General features: G+C 38.8%; 1 protein-coding gene across 1 annotated transcript in view; it reads left to right on the top strand.

Moving 5' to 3' along the window:
* The window catches only part of LOC146402780 (uncharacterized), an 88,422-nt gene extending 62,474 nt beyond the window's left edge, over positions 1-25,948 (top strand). Inside the window, exons 2-3 of the mRNA XM_084964411.1 lie at positions 18,517-18,651; positions 25,796-25,948. Coding sequence (XP_084820537.1) covers positions 18,517-18,651; positions 25,796-25,840 — 180 coding nt within the window. The 3' untranslated portion in view covers positions 25,841-25,948. The remainder of the gene's footprint in view (positions 1-18,516; positions 18,652-25,795) is intronic.
* Positions 25,949-26,572: the final 624 nt, after the last annotated feature.

Raw genomic sequence — 26,572 nt, 5'->3', positions numbered from 1 at the left:
GTGAGATAAGGGTGAATGAAATAAATGAGAAATTTATAGTTTGTTATGACAAAACATATCCATTACAGCCAAATAGATAATCTTATCTGCACGAGTAAGATTAAATAGCCAAATATCTACATATACAAAAAGCGGATGGGATAAGATTTATTCAAATCAATGCTAGGTAATACCTTTGTCACATTATAGTCTTCAGTGTATTTCAAATCTACACAAGAGTGTATTCCACAGCCACAGATGTATTTCAGCAGTGCTTAAAGGATAGCCTAAAATGTGTTAGTTTTTCATCTACTAAAAAAAATGAATCAGTCATCTTATAATATTGTTTAACATCTGTAGAATTTATGAAGCAGAACAAAATAATCTTTTAGTGGATGAAGAGGACAAAGATAAAACATCATTTTCATAAAATGATGATAAACATCAGCCCATCATTTCTCACATTTAATAAATTAAGGTGATTTAGAGAACCGCGGATTAGAAAACATTTCCTGCCAAACACTAATTTTTTAAACTTGAAAATTTTTTTAAGAGGTAACAGTGTTTATATCTTAAATTCTAGTTATGTAGAAAAATTAGTGTTAAAGAAGGATGGATTTCTTAGACTTTGATACTGTGTTAAAAGTACAGAGGAAATTATTAAGAGGGAAGTATTTATGATAAAACTTAAAGTTTAATGATTTCTGTTTTAACGACAGAAAAAAACAGATCTGTGATCGTTGAGTTAATTGTAGCAGATAGGCTCGTGCAAAATTCTTATGAATAAGAACAAATAGTTAATTTCAAAGTCTTACTCTCAGATTATTAATTAATTACCAAGGGGAAAAGCACCTTTATAGCAGAGAAATATGGTGCACAATCCACTAAGTGGGAAAATCTAGCATCATCAATAATGAACGGACACGTGTTTTTTTAGCAAAACTGTTTAAGTCTAATCATTAGGAAACAATAAAGCAAATTCAAATTGAAGGACATTCTTCAAAACAATTATTATATAGTCTTGCAAGATGTCAGTGACACGAGAATAGACCTGAGAGCTATTGTAGGTTAAAGGAGACTAAAGAGGTGTCACGACTCATTGCAATTGTGATCCTTGACTGGCTCCTGTATCCAGAAGACCCAAAAAGCTAGAAAAGGTATTATTGGGCCAACTGGAGAAACTCACAAATATAACAATTGAATTGTGGTTGTAAGTAGAATGTCTTTGTTTTTAGGTGATACAAGTTGAAATATTTGAATTGTCATTATGGCTGCACCTAACAGAGTAATTGGTTAAAAAGAGAAGAGATAAAAAATGCAGCAAAGTGTTAGCAATTAATGAATCTAATCTAAAATATTTATACTTTATGTAAATAATCACTGTGCTATATATTTTTCAATTTCCTATAGGTTCGTCATTTTTCAAAATATAAGGTTAACAGAAATTCTCAATGGTTATCAAACCTAAGTTTGAAGAAGAATTGTCAGGGGTATTTATTAAAAGTATAAATTCCCAGAGTTCTCATCATGGCTCAGTGGAAATGAATCTGACTAGCATCCATGAGGATGCAGGTTCAATCCCTGGCTTCGCCCAGTGGGCTAAGGGTCTGGCGTTGCCGTGAGGTGTGATGTAGGTCGCAGATGCGGCTCAGATCTGGTGTTGCTGTGGCTGTGGTGTAGCCCAGCAGCTATAGCTCCAATTTGACCCCTAGCCTGAGAAACTCCATATGCCACGGCTGCAGCCCTAAAAAGACCAAAAAAAAAAAAAAAAAAAAAAAAAAAAGTAAAATTCCTGAGCTCTACACTTCTGTCTATTCAGTGGAATTGAAGTGGAACAAGAGTTACCTCAGGACACATGAATTAGAAGTATCAGCTTTCTGCAGGGCTATTTGTGAATATACTATTATTCTGTTGACTTGGTCCGATCTATCTATCCCCTCACCAAGCTACCAACAAGACCAGCAGAAATGGGCAGAGGAACACAAATTGGTGTGTCTGGTGGTCTGGACCATAGTGTTGCAAATGAATACAAGTCCGGTGAAGGTTTTAGTCTGCCCATCATTAGTGGGGTGAGGGTACTTTCCCAGTTTTGCACTTGGGCTCTCAACTGCTCGTAGAACTCACGGTTACCAGCAAGTTACTGTCCATCTTTTGGGGAGTGTGATAGAGAAAGCTCTGATGCCAGTAAAACTGGCAGGTGGATATCCTTGGTATTGAGCCAGGTATAACTGATCTGGGTTTTATTAAGCCCTGTAAATTTTTAAAACTTGAGATGTCATTCACACAACATACAATTCACTTTTATATATTATACAAGTTTAACATGATTTTTATTATATTTACGAAGCATCACCACTAACTAATTTCAGGACAGCTTTACCACCTCCCAAAGAAAATCTGTATCTCTTAGTAGTCAAACCCTATTCTTTACTTCCTCCAGCTCCTGGCAAATGTAATTTACTTTTTCTGTATCTATGGATTTGCATCTTCTGGATGTTTCATATAAACAGAATCGTACAATTATGCAGTGTGGATTTCCAGTTTTCCCAACATTATTTGAAAAGACTGTATTTTCTCCATTGAATGGTTTTGGTACACTTGTAAAAAAATCATTTGGTGTTGTACATATGTACTTTTTTTATATCCATTCTATTCCATTGGTCTATATCTGTCTTTATAACAGTACCACACTTTATGCTAGTATTGTAGCTTTGTAATACATTTTTAAAATCAGGAAGTATGAGTTTTCCAATGTCATTCTTCTTTTTCAAGATCCTTTTCAAAGCTTTTCAAGATCCCTTGAGATTCCATATGACTTTTTTGAATTTTTTTTTTTGCCTGCTCCTGCAGAATGCAGAAATTCCAGGACCAGAAACCAAACCTGTGCCACAGCAGCAGCCTGAGCCACAGCAGCGACAGTGTCAGATCCTTAATCCACCTAGCCACCAGGGAACTCCTGAATTTTTTTCTTTCTTTCTTTTTTTTTTTTTGTCTTTTTGCCTTTTCTAGGGCCGCTCCTGTGGCATATGGAGGTTCCCAGGCTAGGGGTTTAATCAGAGCTGTAGCTGCTGTTCTATAACACAGCCACAGCAATGCCAGATCCTTATAAGGATCTGTATAAGAAGAGGCCGCGTCTGTGACCTACACCACAGCTCATGGCAATGCCAGATCCTTAACCCACTGAGCAAGGCCAGGAATAGAACCCACAACCTCATGGTTCCTAGTCAGATTCGTTAACCACTGAGCTATGATGGGATGAATTTTTTTTATTTCTGCAAAGAAAAAAAAATCATTGGGATTTTGGTAGGGATTGCACCGAGTCTATAGATTGCTTTAGGTAGTATTGATAATCCTAACAACTCTTTCAATCTATAGTGTGAGGTATTTTTCATTTATTTATATCTTCTTTAAATTCTTTCAGCAACATTTTATAGCTTGAAGTATATGTTTTTTATCTCCTTGTCTAAGTTTCTTCCTAAGAATCTTATTCTTTTTTCCTTTTGGTGCTGCTGTGGACTGAATGTTTGTGTCACCCAAAATTCATAAGTTGAAACCCTAATGCCCAATGCAATGATATTTAGAGGTAGGGTCTTTGGGAGGTAATTAGGTTTGAAAGATGGAGTCCTCATAATGGAATTAGTTTCTGTATAAGAAGAGACAAGAAAGACCTGTGTTCTTCTCCCTCCAAACTTGACTGTTCTGAGTACACAGCAAGCCATTTGCAAACCAGGAAGAGGGCCCTCACCAGAACCAACCATGCTGGCACTTCAGTCTCAGACTTTTCAGCCTCCCAAATCATGAGAAATAAATATTTGTCCTTCCAGCCACCTAGTCTCTGTTATTTTTGTTATAGCAGCCTGAACTAAGATAGATACCATTGTAAATAATAATGCTATTGTTTTCCTAATTTCCTTTTTGAATTCTTCATTGATATTTATAAAAATGCAACTAATTTTTTTTGTTTTGGTTTGTGTCACTGAATATTATTATTTTTTTCTTTTTGCTGTTCTAGTTGAGTGATTTCTACTACCCTGTCCTCCAGATCACTGATTCATCCTCTGCATCGTCCAACTTGCTGTTGATTCATTCTAGTATATTTTTCATTTCAGTTACGGTATTTTTCAGTTCCTATTTGTTCTTTTTAGTATTTTCTTTTTGTTGAAGTTCTCATTGCATGTATCCATTCTTCTCCAGATTTTAGTGAACATATTTATAACTATTTCTTTGAACTCTTTATGTGGTAAATTACTTACCTTTTTCATTTAGTTTTTTTTTTTTTTTTTCTGAGGTTTGTCTTATCTCTTCATTACAGAGGTATTCCTTTGTCTCTTCATTTGCCTAATTCTCTGTGTTTGTTTCTCTTTATTAGGTATATAAATTGTTTCTTTATTAGGTATATAAATTGTTTCTGAAATTATGTTACTACATCTGAAGTAAATGGTGTCCTGTAGGGCTCAATAGTGCAATCCCCACTGGTCACAAGAGCCAGATGCTCCAGGGGTTTCCCCTGTGTTTCCTCCTATTGTGGTTGGGCTGAGGTTGCTGTGGGTGCACTGTGTGGAGTTGGCCCCCACCCTAACTGGCTATAAAAGTCCTGGCCATGACTGCTGCAGGTACACTGGTGGGCATGGTTGCCCCCAGCCTAGCTGACTTCAAGGCCTGGCCACTACTGCTATGGACATGCTGGTGTGTGAGGCTGCCTTCCAGAGTGGACACTGCTTTGGAGGGAAGCTGGCTGAGGTGTCTTTCCAGAGAGGGGGAGGAGTAAGAATCTCTTTGAAGGGACCAGCTGTTTTGGGCACATTGAGCAGGGCTAGTTCTCAGGGGAATGCTAGGGTAGGGTGCATGGTGTTAGCTACATTGATGGATAATGACAGAACTGTTACCTTCCAGCACCTGGCCAGCTAGGCATCATAAAAATAATGATGCCCATCACTTTTCTGCCTCCAGAGAAACTTCCATTAGATCCCTGCCCCTCTAGCACATGCTTTAAAATTAGTCAATGGATGAAATTCCCATTGTGGTTCAGTGGTAAAGAACTTGACTAGAATCCATGAGGATGAGGGTTTGATCCCTGGCCTCACTCATGGGTTAAATATCCGGCGTTGCCATGAGCAATGGTGTAGGTCACAGGCAAGGCTTGGATCTGGTGTTGCTGGGGCTGTGGTATGGGCTGGCAGCTGCAGCTCCAGTTTGACCCCTAGCTGGGAACTTCCATGTGCTGCAGGTGCAGCCCTAAAAAGCAAAAAAGAAAAAGAAAACTTCTCATATGACCCAGCTGCCTTTTAAGCTGCTGCCTCTATGCTGGGACTCAGAATGAGTGAATCAGAGTGAGCCCTTCAAGAGCAGTATCTTAGTTTCCATGGTTCTCCTGGACATAAGCTCCACTGATTTTCAAAGCCAGATGTTATGGGGGTTCATCTTCTCAGTGCTGGCACCCTGGGCTGGGGAACCCAAAGCAGGGCTTGTTCCCCTCACTCCTCAAGGGGTCCTCTGTGGTTGGTTACAACATCCCTCCCATTTGTGGGTGACTGCCCAGAGGTGTGGGTTCTGATTAGACCACAACTCTACCCTTCTACTATCTTGGCCTCTTTTTATATCCTTATTTATTTTAAAATATATTCTGCTGGCCTTTAGGTCACTTTTAGAGACATTTTTCTTATATGTAGCTGTAGTTTTGGTTTGGGAGGAGGGGAGCTCAGGATTTTCCTGCTCTGCCATCTTATTTGTGTGCTTTAAACCAAAGGGCAATTTATGGTAAGTACTCACTAGTACCTATTATTTTTATCTTCTCACCAGATTTTGGCTCATCCACATGACTAGTTCCAAAATCAGGCAAATGACATTTGAAGTGAACTGATTTAACCCTTTGGCAAATAGGACAGACTTGTAAAAAGAAAAGAAAATCTCATTTTTACCACCTACATTTCTACCTGCACTGTGCAGGATCTATATAATTGATTCTTTCACATTGACTGTTGACAATTTGATTGGTTCTTTGTGACCAACATTAATGACAGAACCCAAAACAATTTGGCCTACAAATATTGAACTTGGTAGTGTTATGAACTGTAACTCACATCAAGCAGCCATATAGCAGTTCAACAACAAACTCATTAGTAGGCTGAGAAAGGAAAATGCCATAGAGAAAAAGCCATTTGAGTGATGGGACAAATTCTTGTAGGTCAAATTCATCTGGAAAATATTCTCTTTCCATCCAGGGTTTCATAAAAATTTTCCAAGGCAACAGTGTAAACTTGGTAATGAATTAGTATAGCCAGGTGGCTGTTACATGAGTTAAAGTTATATAAAAATGGGCTTCAACCATTTAGTACTTCCAGAATTCCCCAGGTTGGGGAAAGAAGAAATAAAGCCCCCAAAATAGAGGTAAGGATAGCAAAAATAAGAGAAATTGAAATGCAGGTGTTTAAATTTGTGTGGCCGACATTGGAAATTTTGTCCTCCAATGATTCTTTGCATAGATACAGGGAAATTGACTAAAAACTGTTATTCTCTTTGACGCCAGAAAAATGACAAAAAACATTCACATCAAAAAGTGACGAGTTTCCTGACCTCAAAAAACATCACAGGCAGTATTGTGTGTCCATGTGCTAACTCCTTAGCAGGTAAAGTAAACAGAATTTGTTTTTTAGAAATTTTTCTTTTTCTCATATAAGAAATAAGAACAGATTATTGCTACTACTACTGGCCTGGCAGGATTTAACTAATCAGCTTCTGAAAGAAAATAGTTCTGGTTTGCATTTTCCAAGTACCACTGAAAAGAGGCTTGTTTATTATAGTAATTATGCTATAAGCATACATTTAAAGAAAACTGCTTTGGGAAATTTGATGAAAATGGGCTTCAAGCTTTCTTTGGACCCTGTGATTTAAGCTTTTTTTTTTAAAAAAAAAAAAAGAAAACAAAAAACAAAAAAACAGGGCAATCTACAGAAACCTGAAGCTGTTAAGTGGCATTTTTCCACCCATCATAATGCATGTTGAGTATTAAGCACTGGTAGATTCTGAAACGAGGAACAAACAGTCTCTTGGACAGCACAGATTGCAGAAATATCCCATAAAGATGCAAGAGTCTGCATTAATCATCTGAGCGGGACAATGGGTGACCTTTTCTAATAAGAACTGGAGCATCTAAAGTGAACATTAAATTTCACTGCAGACCTATTTGCTGTCTATCTGTGGCATTCATCACTGCTGAGATGTAAACGTCCTGAGACTCTGGGAATCTGACAATCATACTTCATGGAGATGGAGAGGGAATGTTCTGAAGAGCCCAGAAAGCTTGTTCAGCCCCCAATTTTGGCAACCTTAGGGCCATTATGGCTTCGTTTCTCTTTCATTATGAAAGCAGAGCAGCTGTTGAGTGAGCAAGGTTAACAAACCTTGGAAAAATATTAAAGTTAATTTGTTTTTAGGGCTTTCCTACACCCAGAAGTTGGAAGAAGATTATTTTATATGCACCCATTAGTCTTTCAATAGTCAAATCTGCAGAGCTACTTATAAGATTTACTCTTTGGGTTTTAAGTAGATATTATCAAGGGTGGGCATCTGTTTAACTGGCATAGGGAGACACTAGGGAGTGCAGAGCTGGCCTAAAAAGTGCTTTGGACTAATGACCTGTTCAGAGACTAGAGAGTCGTGAAATCTCAACTCAACTCCTGACATTTAAAAGCCTTTGAAATTAACTGGTGAATGGGGTTGATGTAGAATCAAAACAACCTGCTGGAGAGAGAAAAAATATAAAAGGTTATTTGGGTGAATTCAAACTTTTAAATTAAAATTAGTAAATTTAAGTTAACTAAATTTGAGTAGGTAGTATGGACATACAACTGGAATGGTTTTAGCACTAGTCACATCTACTTCTTAGCTACCCTAAAGCTGTGTGGTCTTCTCTGAACCTCAGTTTCTTCATCTTGAGATTGTTATAATGAGTGTGGACTGCAGATTTAATTTGGTGATTGAATATATTAGATAAGACCATAAGATTAAATATAATCAAGTCCTAGAGTTGGTGATCTACACAACTGATTTTGAGGGCTGTACAAATAGTCTGAGGGAGCTGCACTTTCCAGAATCTCTAAGAGTCTTTTACATAGAAAAGATAGAGTAGTTTTGGGACTTAATCTTATATGATGAAATGTTGGGACTATAGCAGAGAGGCAATAAGCAAGACTTTTTTTAGACGTTCTTTTCACTGCTATTCAAAATTGTTATTTACCTTTAAATATGAGAGAGGGAGGCAAATATACTTAAAAGTATTTGGATTTACTTTGATACTTGTATTCAAGCTCAATGAACTGAGAGAGGGAAGAGGAACAATTACCAAAAAAAATTGAAAACTAAATGAGGATATGGCATTTTTGAAATTGGAGACCAGAGATAGAGGGTACTCTGCCTTTCCTGGTTCACAAACTTGCTTTGTGTCAGGAGCTGTTTCAGCTGCTTTAACTCCTCTAATTCTCTCCCATTAAGCCTATGAAGTTGATTTTATTAATCCTTCCATTAAAAAAGAGTTTAAACAATTGTCCAAGGTCCCAGGGCAAAGCCAGGTCCAACCAAACCCAGAAGTTGTAGCTCTGAAGTCCACCTTCTCAGTCCCTATACCAAGCTCCCTTTTGCTCACATCTCTGTTCTTAATACAGAGCTAAGTTGCTGCAAAAGAGAATGTGGCCACACTGCTTTGCTTTGTCAGCATTCCCAGGGATACGTAAAAATCACCTTTGTTAACTGGAAGTGAACATGACTAACATTGACAAATACAATCTGCTCTCAACTTGCTGAAATCAATTCATGTAAATTAGCCATTACCACAATGTCTTTAGAAGGAACTCATTCATTAATTTAACAAGTCTTCCTTGAATGCCCACTACATGGCAGGCATTAAGCTAGATATATATATAGAGGTGTATGGTGTGGTAAAGGCCATTTAATGCTCTCACCTGGCTCTGAAAAAAATAGGGTGGTATCTTAAAGTTGAAATATTCTGAATTATCGGGTGTCAAACTCACACTAAAGATACACTTTGGGGGTACCAAACTCCAGGCCTCAGGAAATTGCCTACCTCCACTTATAATAGGAAGTAGCAAAACAAACAAACAAAAAAACATATAGAAGCTTAGATATTGTATACAAATAATGTAGACGTATTCCTGTAAAAGAAAATTGATCAACTCAATTACAAGGGAGGGGTGAGGGATGTTAAAATTAAATTCATGCCTTTCTGATATTTCCACTTTAGGAATAGCACTATTGGAAGGATGGGGGAATGGTTTAAAAAGAAAACAATGGTTTGATACAAACCAATCAATGAAAAATTGTAGAGACATGACAAGTGTGTTGGTCAAAGGTTTTTTTGTACCGTGCCTTCCATGACCTCTGAAAGCAGCATATCAGACACTTGGTTGGAGAAAGAGTGAAGGTTGCAGTTCTATTATATAGTAATTTCATGTCAAAAAGGAATTAATTGTCCAGTCTCTTCATGCTCTTGATAGTTGTGGTCAATGAATTGATCTGACACTGAAAATTAATGCCTGCCATATATTTTGTGTGAAATGATGTTACTATGCTCAAGTTGTCAAGGCAAGCTGTTACCTGCACTGAGAAATCTATCTGAAGCTTAGCTTTTCCAAAATATTGAAAGGTCTAGATATTTTATCCATAACCATACTTTCTGTTCAGTGATGATGTTCTCTGTACCTAGCCAGAAGGCCAACGTTATCTTGAGTTCATGCCCAGGTAAAACATAAATGAGGCTCTTTACAGGTGGCACCTTGAGGGCCTCAAAATTGGAACAACCCATTCACAAAATCTGATGAATGGGCCATGTTATCTCAGACAGAATAATACAGAATAATCCCTTTAGGAATTTAGGAGGTACAAAATTTAAATTTTGCTTAAGTGATTAACACATGACAGACACCCATGTGTCTGGTTAGTTGAATCTTAAAATGGACTCAATGTGGTTTGGGGGGGCAACATAGGCTTATCTGCAAAATGTAGATAATGTCACCCTTGAACAATGTTAGAGATCGATGAGGTAATGTATGGAAAATGAAATTGATTGTTCTAGGGGAAAAAAAAACTCATTTAAAGGCTCATCTAAGTATTCTGGATGTCAGTTTTTACCTGATCTTATTGTTAATGAAGCAAATTAGTGCCATTAAGAAAAAAAGGCAGGAGTTCCCGTCATGGCTCAGTGGTTAACGAATCTGACTAGGAACCATGAGGTTGCGGGTTCGATCCCTGGCCTTGCTCAGTTAAGGATCTGGTGTTGCTGTGAGCTGTGGTGTAGGTTGCAGACGCGGCTCGGTCGGATCCTGGGTTGCTGTGGCTGAGGTGTAGGCCAGCAGCTGTAGCTCCAATTAGACCCCTAGTGTGGGAACTTCATATGCCGCAGTTGTGGCCCTAGAAAAGACAAAAAAAAAAAAAAAAAAAAAAAGATCTGGACAAGATCTTACATTTAAAAAAAGGCAAATTAAATAGTAAGTCCTACATTTGAGAGATAGTAAGGTGATTTTTGGTAGAATTTAGAAGGCAGCTAAGTTGATGTCTTGTTAAAGTATTCAAGAATTTGAAATCTATTGACTGTATTTTACTTTGTTTGTACTTTGCCCTTATTTTGTTTTTGTTGGGAAAACACACAGCTGAAATATATCCTTTTAGATAATAACAATTGCTATTTAATACATATTTATTTATTTATTTATTTATTTATTTTGTCGTTTGTCTTTTGTTGTTGTTGTTGTTGCTATTTCTTGGGCCGCTCCCGCGGCATATGGAGGTTCCCAGGCTAGGGGTTGAATCGGAGCTGTAGCCACTGGCCTACGCCAGAACCACAGCAACGCGGGATCCGCGCCGCGTCTGCAACCTACACCACAGCTCATGGCAACGCCGGATCGTTAACCCACTGAGCAAGGGCAGGAACCAAACCCGCAACCTCATGGTTCCTAGTCGGATTCGTTAACCACTGGGCCACGACGGGAACTCCTTAATACATATTTAATACTCAACATCTATGTAGAATAACAAAGCTTTAAGTTACAAGCCAGGTATTCACATCTTCTTTTGCTCTTGTCTATGAAAGACTTTTAAATATATATACATAGATATATTTTCTTGGCTAGCACAGCTTAAAATGTATTAAAAATTTTTAAGATATTGGTTAATTTTCAAGAGCCATGATTTTCTCCTGTTTGCATTATGCATTTAAAAAATATTTTATGCAAGTTACTACTTCACTAATTACAATTGGCAAGGGATCGAGGGAACTAATAAGGGCATGCAGATTTTCCTTTACAAAATTCTGTTGTTAATAAAAGGGGCAAAGTTACAATGTCAATTGAAGAACTGTTTTCTTTTCCAGACACTTGTTGTTAATGATGAGTTATACTTGAGGAAGACAAATACTGTTCTTCTCTAAAGAACTCATTTTTCCCCCCATGGTGGCATTTTGAAGTCTATGATTTGTCACAACTCTCAGCAGGAAGTATAATGGCCAAGCATGGCTTAACATGTTATTTATTCAAGTAACGTGGTCTCAGTTCTGTGGGTGACAAAAATTCTCAGTCTCTGGTTTGCCCTTGGCCACCGTGTTAGTCAGTGATTACAATGAAAGAATGAAGTTTGGACTTTCAGAGTTGCTTTATTCTGGCTAAAGTTCAGAGTCATCTAGTTCCATCCTGTGGGAAAAGCAATTAGATGTCATCCAGTAAGAAAAACATCACCACCACCAAGGACATTAGTTACTTTCCCATTTAGTAATGGTAGCCTGAGACTCTAAAGAGATCCCTTTTCATGTATGGTGAAAGTTCCCCAGGAAAAAATGTAATATGAAATAAATAGATAAGTTTCCAGATATTTTGGAAGAACACAGCCCAAGTTGTAAACCTTGATGTAAAGAAAATAGTAGCTTTATAGAAATCAGGGATTAGTCCAGAAATTTGCATGAGTATGCCTCAGCCTGCAGGACCGGATATCTGCAGTAGCAGCTGAATGTGGTTCATATGAATGGAAATAAAATCACCAGACTTGAGTTCCTGCCTCTTAGAAGAAAAGCCACTAGAAAGGAACTTTCCCTGACAATGAGCTGTTTGACACAAATACTTTGCCTTGGTTTTATGTGTTGTGTACACCACTTCTTTTGATTTTGTCCGCCTAACCTTTCTCTAAAATCATCCTATATCTTCCAGAAGACTGTGTGTCCTTCAGCCTCAACTTCAAACACTCTAGTTTGAAATGTTAACAGTATTCAACTTTTCCCAAATATTATATTCTAGTTCTGTGTAAAAATTAAAAACCTAAAGTCTTGTCAAAATAGTCCTGAAAAATCTCTTAAATATTTGATGAAGAGTGCAATGACTTGATTTTGTAGATATAGCCTGCAGGCATTAAAAAACCTTCTTCTATTAGTCAGTGTTTCTCTCTCTCTCTCTCTCCTTTATTTTTGGCTGCACTCAATGGCATGTGGAAGTTTTGGGCCAGGGATTGAACCTGTGGCATAGCAGTGACAGCACTGGATCCTTAACCCACTGAGCCACCAGGGAGCTCCTCAGTATTTCTCTTTGACTCTCTCATTATTTAATACTTTTCTCCAGGATTTAAGTAAGTCATCGTCACCCATGTTGCCTGAGCATCTTGATAAAAGTCAGAAAATCCTTAAAATCATTCACACGTTCCTTTCATATGTTTCATCAGTATACACACAACTTTTTAGAGCCTTGATTACCTTAATTCCTAGCAGCATGCAGACACTTGAATGAAATTTTAGAGGAAACTGTCTATACCACTTAAGATGCTATTCGCATTTATTTCTCAATGCTTTTATTATATTTCATTACATCCTTAGAATAAAAAATAGTAAAAACTGTTTAAATTTTGAACACTAACCCCATCCAAGATAGTGTAGTCCTTCCCAACTTTGATTTATCAAATTATAAGGGAACTTATAATTTCCAGTTAAAATAGCAATTCATTTCCTGTGGAATTGAAGGTCCAGGTGTCATCTGTTGAACAAGCCAGTTAATACAGTAGCAAGAGCATAGGGGTCAGATTACCTGGATTCAGTTAAACCTTGGCTCTGCCTTTTCCTATCCAAACAACCTGAAGTTAAATTCCTTACCTTGCCCTGAGGCTTGTTTTTCACATCTTAATAATTATGTTAGCAATATTATCAACTCCATAGGATTACTGGGAAGTTGAATAAGATACTGCACTCAGAAAATCAAATTATTTGTATCAAAAAGTACCCTGCAAATGTTGTTCTTACTGGTTTTGTGTGTGTGTGTTTTGAGCAAGTTAGAGGGAGCCACCAAGGAATAGTAGCAATGTCTCTTCTTGTACCCATGTTTCCTTCTTGTACATGCCTAGTTCAGGGCTCAGGTATTTTGGTAAAGTTGTATTTTGGTAAAGTTGTACATTTGGGTTTGTTTATTAGGTTTTCAAGATGGGACTTGGATAAGGGTGGTGAGGTGCTTTTTACACTTTTAGAATATATTGTCCTTAAAGTGACCAGGACCTCCTAACTGAATTACATATCATTAGCCTGTATTCTTCCACCTCCTCTCCTGTCTTCTTATTTTCTCACAAGTGGAGCACCTCTTGTGTAATATATAACAGACTGGAGTGGGCTAGCTATTCGAATTAGAATGTTGTCTCTAATCCCATCCCTTTTTTATTCTCTACATCAGAGGGATACTTCCTAATCATGACTCCCATACCTGGGGGACATAATACTTGTGATACAGCCTCTCACTTTTTTTGAAACACAGGCGTGATCATCACCCCTGTTGTGAAATCTTCATTCTCTTTTATGTGGTTGTGTCAACTGAAGCCATATTCACTCAAGTCACCCTTGGCTGACTCATAGCTTACCCTAAAACCTGGTTTCAGGTTTTCTCAGAACACTGGATAAGTTGATCATTTCTTCTTTCACAGGCGCACCTTGACCTGCCTCTTGATTACTAGTATTTTCTCTTAGAGTCAGTCTGCAATCTCTTTTTCTCATTGCAGACATCAACACTAATGAGATCATCATCTCCCAAGGCTTTAACTGGCACTTATGCCATGATAACTTCCAAATACTGGTCTTCATGTATTTGCCTGTATTCCCACTTCATTAGACACCTATAACTCAAACAATGCTAAAATCCAAACCTCATTATCTTTCCAAAAAAAAAAAAAAAAGGAAAAGGAAAGAAGAGAAACTTGCCATTTCTCCTGTAATTTCAGTTTCAGTTAGTTATGTCACTTCTCACCCAATCTGGCAAAACAGAAAATTTTAGGAAATCTTAGACTTTCCTTTGCTCCTTTAGTGTCCATATCAAGTCAGCCAGACTTGTCCATTGCCCTTTCACAATGTCTCTAATCCATCCATTCTTTTTGCCACTACTGCCCATGTTCTAGTGTCAGTCTTCATCAACCTCTTTATTCATAGTGTTTTTCAGGGTATCACTTTCTTTTTTTTTTTTTTTTTTTCTTTTGTTGTTGTTGTTGTTGCTATTTCTTGGGCCGCTCCCGCGGCATATGGAGGTTCCCAGGCTAGGGGTCCAATAGGAGCTGTAGCCACCGGCCTACGCCAGAGCCACAGCAACGCGGGATCCGAGCCGTGTCTGCAACCTACACCACAGCTCACGGCAACGCCGGATCCTTAACCCACTGAGCAAGGGCAGGGACCGAACCCGCAACCTCATGGTTCCTAGTCGGATTCGTTAACCACTGCGCCACGACGGGAACGCCTTCATCAACCTCTTAATTGCTACATCTAACACCTCCTGGCCTCTTCCTTCCATCCACCTTCCACGAAGCCACCCAAATAGTCTATTGAAAATGAGATCCAGCCATGTCATTCTTTTTCTGCTTAAAAACAAAAAACTAAACTAATTAAAAACTCATTGAGGAGTTCCCATCGTGGCACATTGGTTAACGAATCCGACTAGGAACCATGAGGTTGCGGGTTCAGTCCCTGGCCTTGCTCAGCGGGTTAAGGATCTGGCATTGCCACGAGCTGTGGTGTAGGTCGCAGACATAGCTTGGATCCCATGTTGCTGTGGCTCTGGCGTAGGCCAGTGGCTACAGCTCCGATTTGACCCCTAGCCTGGGAACCTCCATATGCTGCAGGTGCAGCCCTAAAAAAAAAAGACAAAAAAAAAAAAAAAAAAAAACCAAAAAAAACTCATTGATTACCACTTATCTGAAGAATAAAGACTCACATGAATCTCGGGAGTTCCCATTGTGGTGCAGCAGAAATGAATCTGACTAGTATCCATGAGGATGTGGGTTCAACCCCCAGCCTCGCTCAGTGGGCCAGGGATCTGGTGTTGCCGTGAGCTGTGGTGTAGGTCACAGACATGGCTCGGATCCAAGTTGCTATGACTGTGATGTAGGCCTGCACCTGTAGCTCTGATTCGGCCCTAGCCTGGGAATCTCCATGTGCTGAGGGTGCAGCCCTAAAAAAAGCAAAGAACTAAAAAAATTAAATTAAAAAAAGACTTCACTCACACGAAACTCTTTGTAACTCTCTTGCTGGAGTGAATCCCTCCTTGCCTGATGCTCTCTTAACTCTGTGGGCGTCCCTCAGTAATAGTGATGGTGGTTATCTTTTTTCATAAGCAAAAATGGGAACATGAAATCTTACAAATGTGATTGAGCTTATTTGTAGAACATGACAGAATGTCTGAAGTAGATCATGCCCCAAGTTATCTAGTAGGAAAGGTCACCGGAAAGATGATGTATGTCATATTCAAAGAAAGAGAAATGTATTATTTTTCCCCCCATCTTTGTCCCCACTTTGGTCATTTCTGAACACAAGTGATCTTTATAAATGGGGCCATATCATTCCTCCCCTCAAAACCTTTAATGTTTTCTTGTTCTACTCAGAGCAAACCCTCACATTCTTAGTATGGCCCCAAGACCTTCTATGGTCTTGCTCTTCCATACCTTTCAAACCATGATCATCTGCCACATCCTTCCCTTACACCTCAGCTCCTGTGTCTGGAACAAGTCAAGGATGCTGTGGTCTCAGGGCCTTTGTACATTTTTTCTTTGCCCAGAAATCCTTTTTTCTCGTATCCGTATTGCTTTTTTCTCTACATTCTTCAGATCTCTGTTTATGTATCAATTTAACCTAGAAATCTTCTACCACATCTTCATGTAAGTAGCAACTTCCTCGTTTTGTACCTTTTTTTTTTTTTTGCCATTTCTTGGGCCGCTCCTGTGGCATATGGAGTTTCCCAGGCTAGAGATCTAATCGGAGCTGTAGCCACTGGCCTACGCCACAGCCACAGCCACAGCAACGTGGGATCCGAGCCTCGTCTGCAACCTACACCACAGCTCACAGCAACGCCAGATCCTTAACCCACTGAGCAAGGCCTGGGCTTGAACCCGCAACCTCGTGGTTCCTAGTCGGATTCGCTGACTACTGTGCCACGATGGGAATTCCCATTTTGTACCTCTTTATCTCACTTCCTAGTACTTATCATCTTAGGAACTTCCAATATTTAAATCCAATTTATAGCATTAGAGCATAAGCCCCATTGAGGGCTACAACTTACCTGTTTTTATTTGTTGACAGTTTCCTTAGACCTAGGTAAGTACTAGGAACAATAAATCTTTATCAAATAGACAAGTGGTTAACGTTGTGCATATATAACTAAGTAAGCAAGATTAAGAAAAGGAAAATTCATCACACTTTCTAGCAAAACTACTCAAAACAAATGAAGCAAAACTACTCAAATAACTACTGTTATTTCAGTAATCTGAAGAGAGCGGAACATAGCATTTCACGTCACATTTTGTTTAGAAATAAACATTAATAGTGATTTAACTTTTAGTAAAGGCATTGGCTCCAGAAGGACAGTTAAGCACCTGAGACAGAGAAGCGGATGAAAATTAGTGAGCCTGGAAAACCAAGAGGAATTTAATGGCTAAATCAATATCACTCTTTGATCTTGGCCCCCGATCCACATGGACCTTCCAGTTGACCCCATGAAGATCATTAGGACAGTGTTTACTTTTGCTCTCACTCTTATATGTACTAGTGGTAGTCATGTACAGACTGAAAGTTGGGGAGTTTATAGCTGGGAATTGGCTCTTCCTACAGTTCGAGTGGAATGAACCTGACAGATAACTGGCCAGTGGTTTTCAACCACTTTGCCCCCATAGCCAGATACCCACCAAGCAACATTTTCCTGAGCAACATACTCCCATCACTTGAGTTTCCTGCATGGATAAGATAGCCTAAGGGTTCTGTGTAGTTTCTCACTGCTACCTAATTTCCCCTCTCCAAGACCGTTTCTCCCATCCATTTATACACTTACATCATGAGACTGGAAACTATTTTCTAGATGAAACCGGTCATTTTTCAGATAAGATATTTGAGGCTTACAGAGAATAAAAGACTCATCCAAGATGATGGAGGTAAGAAATTAGAGATTTCAGAAGTCAGAGACTAGGAAACCTCAGTGATTGAGGAAGACATCTTCCCAGCCTTATGTTTATTTCTCTTTTAGTGAGAGACTAAATATACACACACACTGGCCAGACCATATATAAAAATAAAATCCTGACTTACCACCTGCAGTAATCAGCTGAGGAAGCCAAGCAGAACCCCAGCCCAAGAAGTCAGACTGCTGTGTGTAGCAACCAGTCCAGGAGACCACACATAGCCACATGACAGTTGGTCCAAAATGGCTAAGCCATGACAGCTTCCCTAATTTTTGCCTTTTCTTCCAACTTTGAACTAACTAGAGAATACCAAATATGTACCAGTAACCAATCACATAGGATGTTGCATTTCTGTCTAGCCCCCACGTCTCCATGCCAACAGCCTCCAGTCGGGGCCCACCTGAAGTCACCCCTGCTTCCCGGAGAAGGCCTTCCCACTTCTCTGAGGCCTTTATTTTTTTAATTTAAAAAATTTTTTTTATTATTTTTTATAATGATTTTTATTTTTCCATTATATCTGGTCTACAGTGTTCTGTCAATTTTCTGCTATACAGCAAGGTGATCCAATTACACGTACATGTATAGATTCTTTTTTCTCACATTATCATGCTCCATCATAAGTCACCAGACATAGTTCCCAGTGCTACACAGCAGGATCTCATTGCTTATCCATTCCAAAGGCAATAGTTTGTATCTTATTAACCCCAAATTCCCAGTCTATCCCACTCCCTCCCCCTCCCCCTTGGCAACCACAAGTCTATTCTCCAAGTCCATGATTTTCTTTTCTGTGGAAAGGTTCATTTGTCTGTATATTAGATTCCAGATATAAGTGATATCATATGGTATTTGTCTTTCTCTTTCTGACTTGCTTCACTTAGTATGAGAGTCTCTAGTTCCATCCATGTTGCTGCAAATGGCATTAGTTTGTTCTTTTTTATGGCTGAGTAGTGTTCCATTGTGTATATATATATACCACATCCTCCCGAACACAAGTGATGGGGCCTGACCCCCTTGCTAGAGAATACTCTGATGAACTGTCTCTTCTTGCTCTCACGTGGGCGAACTTACTTATTTCCACAGGTCTCCTGGATGACCAGGGGAGACAGTTTGCACTGCCCCTTGCTGCAGACCCAGCCTTTGACCAGGAGTGCCCTGAGAAGGCAGAGAGGAGTCTCTGCCTCACTACTCACAGCTTTTCCTGTCCACACTGATGCGGTAAGTGAGCACTGAGTCTGAACTCTGCTGCCTTTACATTGAATTTCTCAGCTGTTTATTCTCATTTTGGTCTGCGAGGTTTTTTTTGTTTTTTTTTTTTAATTGGTTCCCACTTTGTTGGTGTCTTTGGTGGAATGGATCTTTTTCATCCCTTTTTGCTGTCTTTTTGGTTCCCATTTCACATTGTGCTTGTCTAAGTGATTTTGTTATAAAAGGGGAATTGTAGGGTAGAACAAAGGCAGAGGCCCTTGTTAGAGCTGACCTCACACCCTGGTGAGTTTGTGATTCTTGCTGGACTGGTGTCTACTTGGACAAACTTTGCTGTGGGTCACCAATAAATCCTAACCAAGTAGTTTATCCTAGGAAATTTATTAATGCAAGTTATCATTTTTAATGGGAATTAATTTGGAATTAGAAGAAATTCTCAGTACTAGGCAGATCTGTCTTAAAACACTAAGAATAAAATTGGATTCTAACTTAAAAGCAAGATAAAAACCAATGGTAACATTTTGAGTGATAAAATCTGTAAGACTTGGATAAGACTAAGCAATTAGAATATATTTTTACTTAATTTCATGTATACAAACTATTGTGGGAAAATGATGCTCAAATATTTTTCAAAATGGAAAACATACTAAGATAAATAATATTAAACAGCATCTTGAGGGATGTGTGTTATGTATGTGTGAAGATGAGATTGACATCTTTTTTCCAAACTTTATTGAAATATAATTGATGCATGACACTGTGTAAGTTTAAGATGGACAATGTGATGATTTGATATATTCATAAAATGCAGAATGGTTTTTATGATATGGTTAGTTAGCACATCCATCACGTTACGTAGTTACTGTGAGAGTGTGTGAGTGTGTGTGTGTGTGTGTGTGTGTCTGTGTGTGACTTTCACTTTACGTAGCTACCACGACAGTGTTGTGTGTGTGTGTGTGTGTGTGTGACCATGTGTATGCGGTGAGAACTTTTTTTTTTTATTTTTTCATTTTTTAGGGCCTCACTCATGGCATATGGAGATTCCCAGGCTAGGGGTCGAATCAGAGCTACAGCTGCCAGCGTACACCACAGCCACAGCAACAGGTGATCCGAGCTGTGCCTGCTACCTGTACCACAGCTCACTGCAACGCTGGATTCTTAATGCACTAAGCGAGGCCAAGGATCGAACCTGTGGCCTCATGGATACTAGTCAGATTTGTTTCTGCTGAGCCATGATGGGAACTCTGTATGTAGTGAGAACTTTTAAGATCTACTCTCTTAACAATTTTCAAGCATACAATATAGTGGAGGTTTTTGTATTTTTCTTATTTTAATTGTTAACATTTAATAAAATCTGCTTATTTGGTGCATTTTATATTGGTCATTATTATATTGTTTCATTAGTATACAGTACAGTTTTATTGACTATAGTCACCATGCTATACATCAGATCCCTAGAATGTATTCGCTTGTTCATGTAATAACTCAAAGTTTGTACCTTTTGACCAACTTCCCCATCTTTCCCTCCCCCTGCTCAGCAATGGCCAACCTGCTCTCTGCTTCTTTGAAGTTTTTTTTTTTTTTTTTTAAGTTTACGTAGTAAATGATATTATGTAGTATCTGTCTCTTTCTGACTTATTTCATTTAGCATTTATCCCCACATTTCATCCATGTTTGCAAACGGCAAGATTTCCTTCTTTTTGTGGCTGAATAATATCCTCTTGTGTGTGTGTCACATTTTTTTTTAACCCAGTCATCTCTTGACAGAAAATTAGGTGGTTTCCATGTCTTTGTAGATGAGGACTAAACTCTCTTGAATTCCTACCAGGTCCTGACAGCTGTTGCAGTGCTGTATGACACATTACTCAATGACTTTGTCTTCCATACTTTCATGATTCCATAATGTGTAATGTTTATGACTTTCAAAAAACGTTGCATTATTATTATTATTCCTGGTATTGGAATGCTCTGTGCCAGAGCACCTTGCAGACAAATTTGTCTCACTTAGCAATTCATCCAAGACTGGTTCTGCGTACTTTTTGGTTCTGTCAAGGCACCTTACCTTGTATATGATAGACATTTGTAGATATTTGTTTTTTCTAAATGGAAAGAAACAGAGAAGACAGAAAGACAACTAGAAAACATCCAGCTGTTACCTGTATATTTATTTGATCTTACGCCATGCTGTAGGTCTTGTTATCAGTGTTTTAAAGATGACTAAAAGAAGGATTGGAAAGATTCAGTAACTGGACCAAATCATACAGCTAGTTAGTGGTGGATTGCAGGTGTACAAACTTATTCTGTCTGGCTCCAAAGCCTGCATTCTTCCTGCTTTGCCACACTGCCCATCAAAGCATAAATATAATCACGGTTAGAAATCTGCAGTAGAAGTGATGAAATAGTGTTAACACAAAAGCATTTAAAGAGTAACATCTTGGCAGGAGACTTTTGTTTGAGGTAGAAGAATCCTGGGTTCTTTCTTGCTGGAGCACTTCCTCAAGTTCTGGCTGCTGAAGGAGGAATTCAGCCTAACTGCCTCTCTAGTTAATGAAGTGTGTGCTTCCCTCTACCGGCACAGAGAAAACACTACATCATACTTTGTGTTGGCTCAGCAAGGTTAAGGAGGCAAAGATTCAATTCTTTTCATTGTATTTTCTCTCCGAATAAACTTACTAACTTCAGTCATATCTCATATGACTATGCCACTCCTGTTAATATGTTTAAGGTTTAGCAGAGACACTTAGGAAAACTAAGGCTGTATTTGCATAAATGGAAATCTAGGAGATTAGAAATTGTCAGGTGGGCTAGGGTCAAGGATGCATCAGTCCTTGTTATTTGCTGTTAATATTGCCCTAGATTATAGCTGACTTATGTAAACTTTTGAATCCATTATTCCTTCCTGTGCTATATGAAAAAGACTATTGATTCTCAATAAAGCATTTTAATATTCAGCCATTCATTTAATCATTCATTTATTAAACCAAGACTCCTTAAAGTCTATTTTGTACCACCATGCTAGCCATGAGTAGGTATATGTTAGAATAAGTTAGCAGCAGTGCAGCAGTGAACAAATAATTGCAGTGCAGTTTAAATGATGCTGGGATCTTTATAGAGTGCTGTGTGTTCTCAGAAAGAATGACTCATCTTTGCATAAGTGTGGCAAGGAGACTTTATAGAGGTGTGTTTACACTCCAGGATGGGGAAGGGGTTACATAATGGATAAGAAAGTAGGGGTGATTCAAATCGAGATCTCATGACAAAGATGTAAGGATGAGAAAAAACAGAAGCCAGAACACCCAGTTCTACATGTCGACATGAAGAATATTCAGGGAGTGTGTGAATTAAGTCCATGATGTAAAGAGAACAGTCATGAAGGTGCTAATTTCTCCACATAAGGAGTCTGGATTATGTGTTACCTATATTACATATACAGAGAGAAAGAGGGATGATATTTTAAATCCATGATTCTTCCTTTGGTTCTGTCTTGTTCAGTATAAAGTGAGAAATTTGACCACTGTAAGGGAATCGATGTAAATATCAATTTTACTTTAGACATGGCATGCCCTATGTGATATTTTCTGAAACCTTGAGATTGATGGCCTAATGAAATGGATAACTACTGAATTCCATTCACCACTGTCTTATATAACCATATATTGGCTCTTTAGCATTAAAGTGAATTTGAGAGGAAGACATTTTGTAAGTGTTGCTTGAATAAGATAAACAGCCTTCCTTTGCCAATATCCTCTATTCACTGCTCTTCAGAAAACAAAATTCTCCACTCTGTTTTGTTGGTATAAAACAAATTCCTGGCTACATTTTATCTACTTTATGCCAGTCTGATTTTTTAAATTTACTTTACTTTGTATTATAGAAGTAATATTTATTATACAAATTCAAAAAAAATAGAAAAGTGGTTCAAAATTATTACCTTATACCCAACTCCTAAAGATGCTCTTTTTAAAGTAAGTATGTATTTGCATAGCCCAGGAAGAGAGCAAAACTTTGCTGCTAATGATTTCCCAGGTTATATGTTTTATAGAAAGACTTTAAAATATCTCATTATGTGCTCATATGGTGCCTGACCCAGTAGCACCTATCATTGGTGAATTTGGTGAACCTTCCATGGCCACTGTAATTTGTTGTGATGAACTAATAATCAATAGAAGTTTAAGAGAATACTATCTTTCATACATCTTGTATGGTTACTGATTTATTTTCATCATTAATTAATTTTCTATTTATAGGGAACCAATAAAGTTGTTGCCATGTTACTATATCTAATTAATGAGTTCTTTAAAATTAGTTTTACCTCAACTCTTATTAGAAAACTTTTCAATTAGGCAACAATGTCTTATTGGGTACAGCATGTGGGAAGAAGTGATAGGAAGGAAAGCTTCTTATATTAACTTAAGAATTTACTTGAATTTTATTAGCAGAATTCATTGCCCAAATCCTTGTTTATGAAAACCATTCTCACTTTCTGTATCTCTGGTACTTTTGGCATTATAAGACATACTCAAATTTTATTAATGTACTGTTATTTTTTACATTATGTGTAGCTCATCAATTGTTATTTGAAGCCATGCTTATCTTTTTTAACTTAAAATTTATTTTTATACAGTTTTTAAAGGTTACTTTCAATTTTGTATACAATTTTGAAAGGTTACTTTCCACTTACAGTTATAAAATATTGACTATATTCCCTGTGTTGTACAATACATCACTAAGCCTAACATATACCCAGTAGGTACTGTTTAAGAAGGATCACAAACTCACTTTTGGATAATCACCACTTATTCTTTTACATGCTGACAGCAAAACAAAAAACACTTAGAAATACACCCAAGAATGATGTGCCTTAATTCTTTAGCATTGGTCTCCTTAATTATCCATTAGCAGTTCCAGATGTAACACACTCTTACCTTTATTTTTTTTTATTTTTATTTTTTGCTTTTTAGGGCTGCGCTCTCAGCATATGGGAGTTCGCAGGCTAGGGGTCAAATTGGAGCTACCACTGCTGGCCTCCACCACAGCCACAGCAACATGGGCTCCAAGCCTTATCTGCTCTCACTTTTTAAGGGCACCCTTTCCTAGCTGCCTTTGAGGTAATTGAGCAGCTGACTGGGCAAGCTGACCTTGTAGTCAAATTGCTGTACTATTTAGATATATGAGTACTACCTTGGCCCCCATGGAGCATGCCTCTTTCTACAGCAGTCCTCACTCAGTGGGAGAAAGCTCATAATTCATCTCAAAACAGACGCAAAGCTAGAGATTCAAGTGGAAAGTACTAGCAGGTGTCACCTGCTCCGGGCATTGGGTGGAACCGTGTTCACCTTTTCCACAAAGAACATTCTCCAACCGCCTCACTTGGTTCGAGTAATTATGCTGCTGCATTTTCATTTCTAGAAGCAGGGTAAGCATCAGAGTTCTCTGAGATCAACTGACCTCTGTGGAAAGCCAAGCCCTGTTGGCTTTTCAGATGATTTTGAGTAGGCTTAGTGGTCCTTTGAATGGTAGCAGCCTCTGGTCATGGTTCTGATGTGGATAAATATTGGACAGATGTTAGGCTTATCATTTGATCTTGAGAATATTTCCTGTTTTCCTTGAAATGTGACAAAGCCAAACATCAGATATTTGGGATGACTTTTATTTGCCTCTCCGAGATCCACTCTCTACCCATCTCCATCTTGCTCTCTGTCTTAGGAGGCTGACTTTGTTGGATTGCACCAGTCAGTCTCCATTGCCCTCTGCTTTTCTCTTGGATTTCTGGGAAGAAAGTCAGCCAAAAGACAGAGAACTGGGAGAAAGAGAAGCTCTGTTTTTTATTCCTCAACCCCCCTGCTGGCCCATGGATTGGTAGTGGCTACATTCACTATTGAAGGCCATGGGTACCCTTGCGCTGGGTTTCTGTTATGGCTGGAAGAACCATTCTGTTTTAGTAACTGCTCCTCTCCTTTCCCCTTAGGCCTACAGGAGGCAATGGCCTTCCATAGCCCAGGGTTTCCCCATCCCTTGTAGTTTACCTCAACTCTGCTAAACCTTCGTAAATAGTCTGTGACAGACACACCAAGGATAACTCCTGCCCACCCCCAAATGGGTCATGCTCATGTGTAATCCCCTCTCCTCAAGCACAGATAGACTCTGTGATTTGTTTCTTTTCTTTTCTTTGGGCTACACCTGCGTCATATGGAAATTCCCAGGCCAGGGATTGAATCTGAGCTGCAGCTGCCACCTACGCCACAGCTGCGGCAATGCTGGATCCTTAAGCCACTGTGCTGGGCCAGAGATTGAACCTGAGCCTCAGCAGCAACCCCAGCCACTGCAGATCCTTAACCCTCTGTGCCACAGCAGGCACTCCTGAGATTTGTTTCTAATACAATATTGCAAAGGTGATGAGATGTCCTTCCCTTGATTAGGTTATATTGTATGAGGCTCTACTGGCTGTGAAAAAGCAAACAGTCTAATTGTGAACTGCATGGCAGAGAACTGTGGGTGGTCTCTAGAGCCTTAGGGGATCCTTTAGACAGAAAATGGGACCTCAGTCCTACAACCATAAGGAGATAAATTCTGCGAATAAGTCAAGTGTGCTTGGAAAAGAATCTTTCCTTTGTTCAGGCCTCTGATGAGACCACAGACCCAGGCAACTCCTGGATGATAAACTAGTGAGATCTTAAGCAGAGGACCCACACAAGCTGTGCTCAGAATCCCAGTCTACAGAGACTATGACATGATACATATGTATTATTTTAAGCTACCGAGTTTGTTTCATTTGCTTTGCAGCAATGCAAGACTAATACAGGTCCCTTCATTAAATGCTCTTATGAGAGTGACATATGTTTCTAGGACACTAAATGAAACAGGTAGACCAGGAGTTGACCGTTATTTTTGAGAGAATAAATATTTTAAGTTTGCAGGCTGTAAATGATGTCTATTATATATTCTTTCCCTCTTAGAGTCTCACAACTATTTAAAAAGTTAATAACCATTTTTAGCTCATGGGCTATACAGCAACAAGAGGTCTGCTAGACTTGACACATGGGCTGTAGTTTGCTGACCTCTGTGCTTGACAAATGTATGATACTTGGTGACGAGTATGTCATATGTTTATCATATTGCTATATATTCATTAAACTTATTTCCTTTACTTCCTCAGCACATATCTGGGCAAAATTGCCCCACACATGAAGTATATGGGTAACCATGTGTCTGAATTCTGTCCAGTGGAGTGAGGATGAAAGTGACATAAAGTAATTCCAATACAGGTCATACAAATATCTTGTGCAGATCTCCATACTCATGGATTCTCCACCCATTCACTGGTTGCAGTTAAGGCTCCAAAGTTTTCATGAATGGAAGTGCCAGAGGTGGAGGGGTCCTCGGTCCCCACACCTCATCATGGAAGACTGCCTACTGAACATCTGTGTTTATTATATGAATGAGGAATAAATTTATTGTGGGTTAAGCCATTGATGTTTGGGGATCTGTTTCTTTGTATAGATCTTAAAACTGACAACACCAAAAAGTAGCTCATTCTATTCGTATATTCAGAAGAGAATGTCCCAGAGATCTATTGAGTTGCATCAATAAGGGAAACACTCCTGATTTTATTCTGTGCAGGTGTGGCCTATGGAAATCAGTAAGAGTAAGATTACAACTCAGGTTAATGGAAAAATCCACAAACAAAGACCCAGCAACCCTCAGTCCTGTACTCTTGTTAGGACTTTATGGTCCCTCTGTTTCTGAGGGCTTCCTTCCAGAGAGAATTCCCAAATCTCTGGACATCATACATCTGCTCTCACATAGCAGAGCAAGAGAAAATCAGAGTACCCTCCCTGTCCTGACCCCCACTACACATGCTGGCCCCTCCAGCTTGTGCTTTCCCATGGAACCCCATTTCTAACCCCTCCATCAAGAGCTTCTACTGAATGGC

The sequence above is a fragment of the Sus scrofa genome, chromosome 6 (genome assembly GCF_054392235.1).
Source record: "Sus scrofa isolate SSC_HxYL_T2T_F1_AM1 chromosome 6, Sscrofa_HxYL_maternal_Yorkshire_Landrace_v2.0, whole genome shotgun sequence".
Classification (NCBI taxonomy): domain Eukaryota; kingdom Metazoa; phylum Chordata; class Mammalia; order Artiodactyla; family Suidae; genus Sus; species Sus scrofa.
This window is presented reverse-complemented; position numbering and strand designations above follow the sequence as displayed.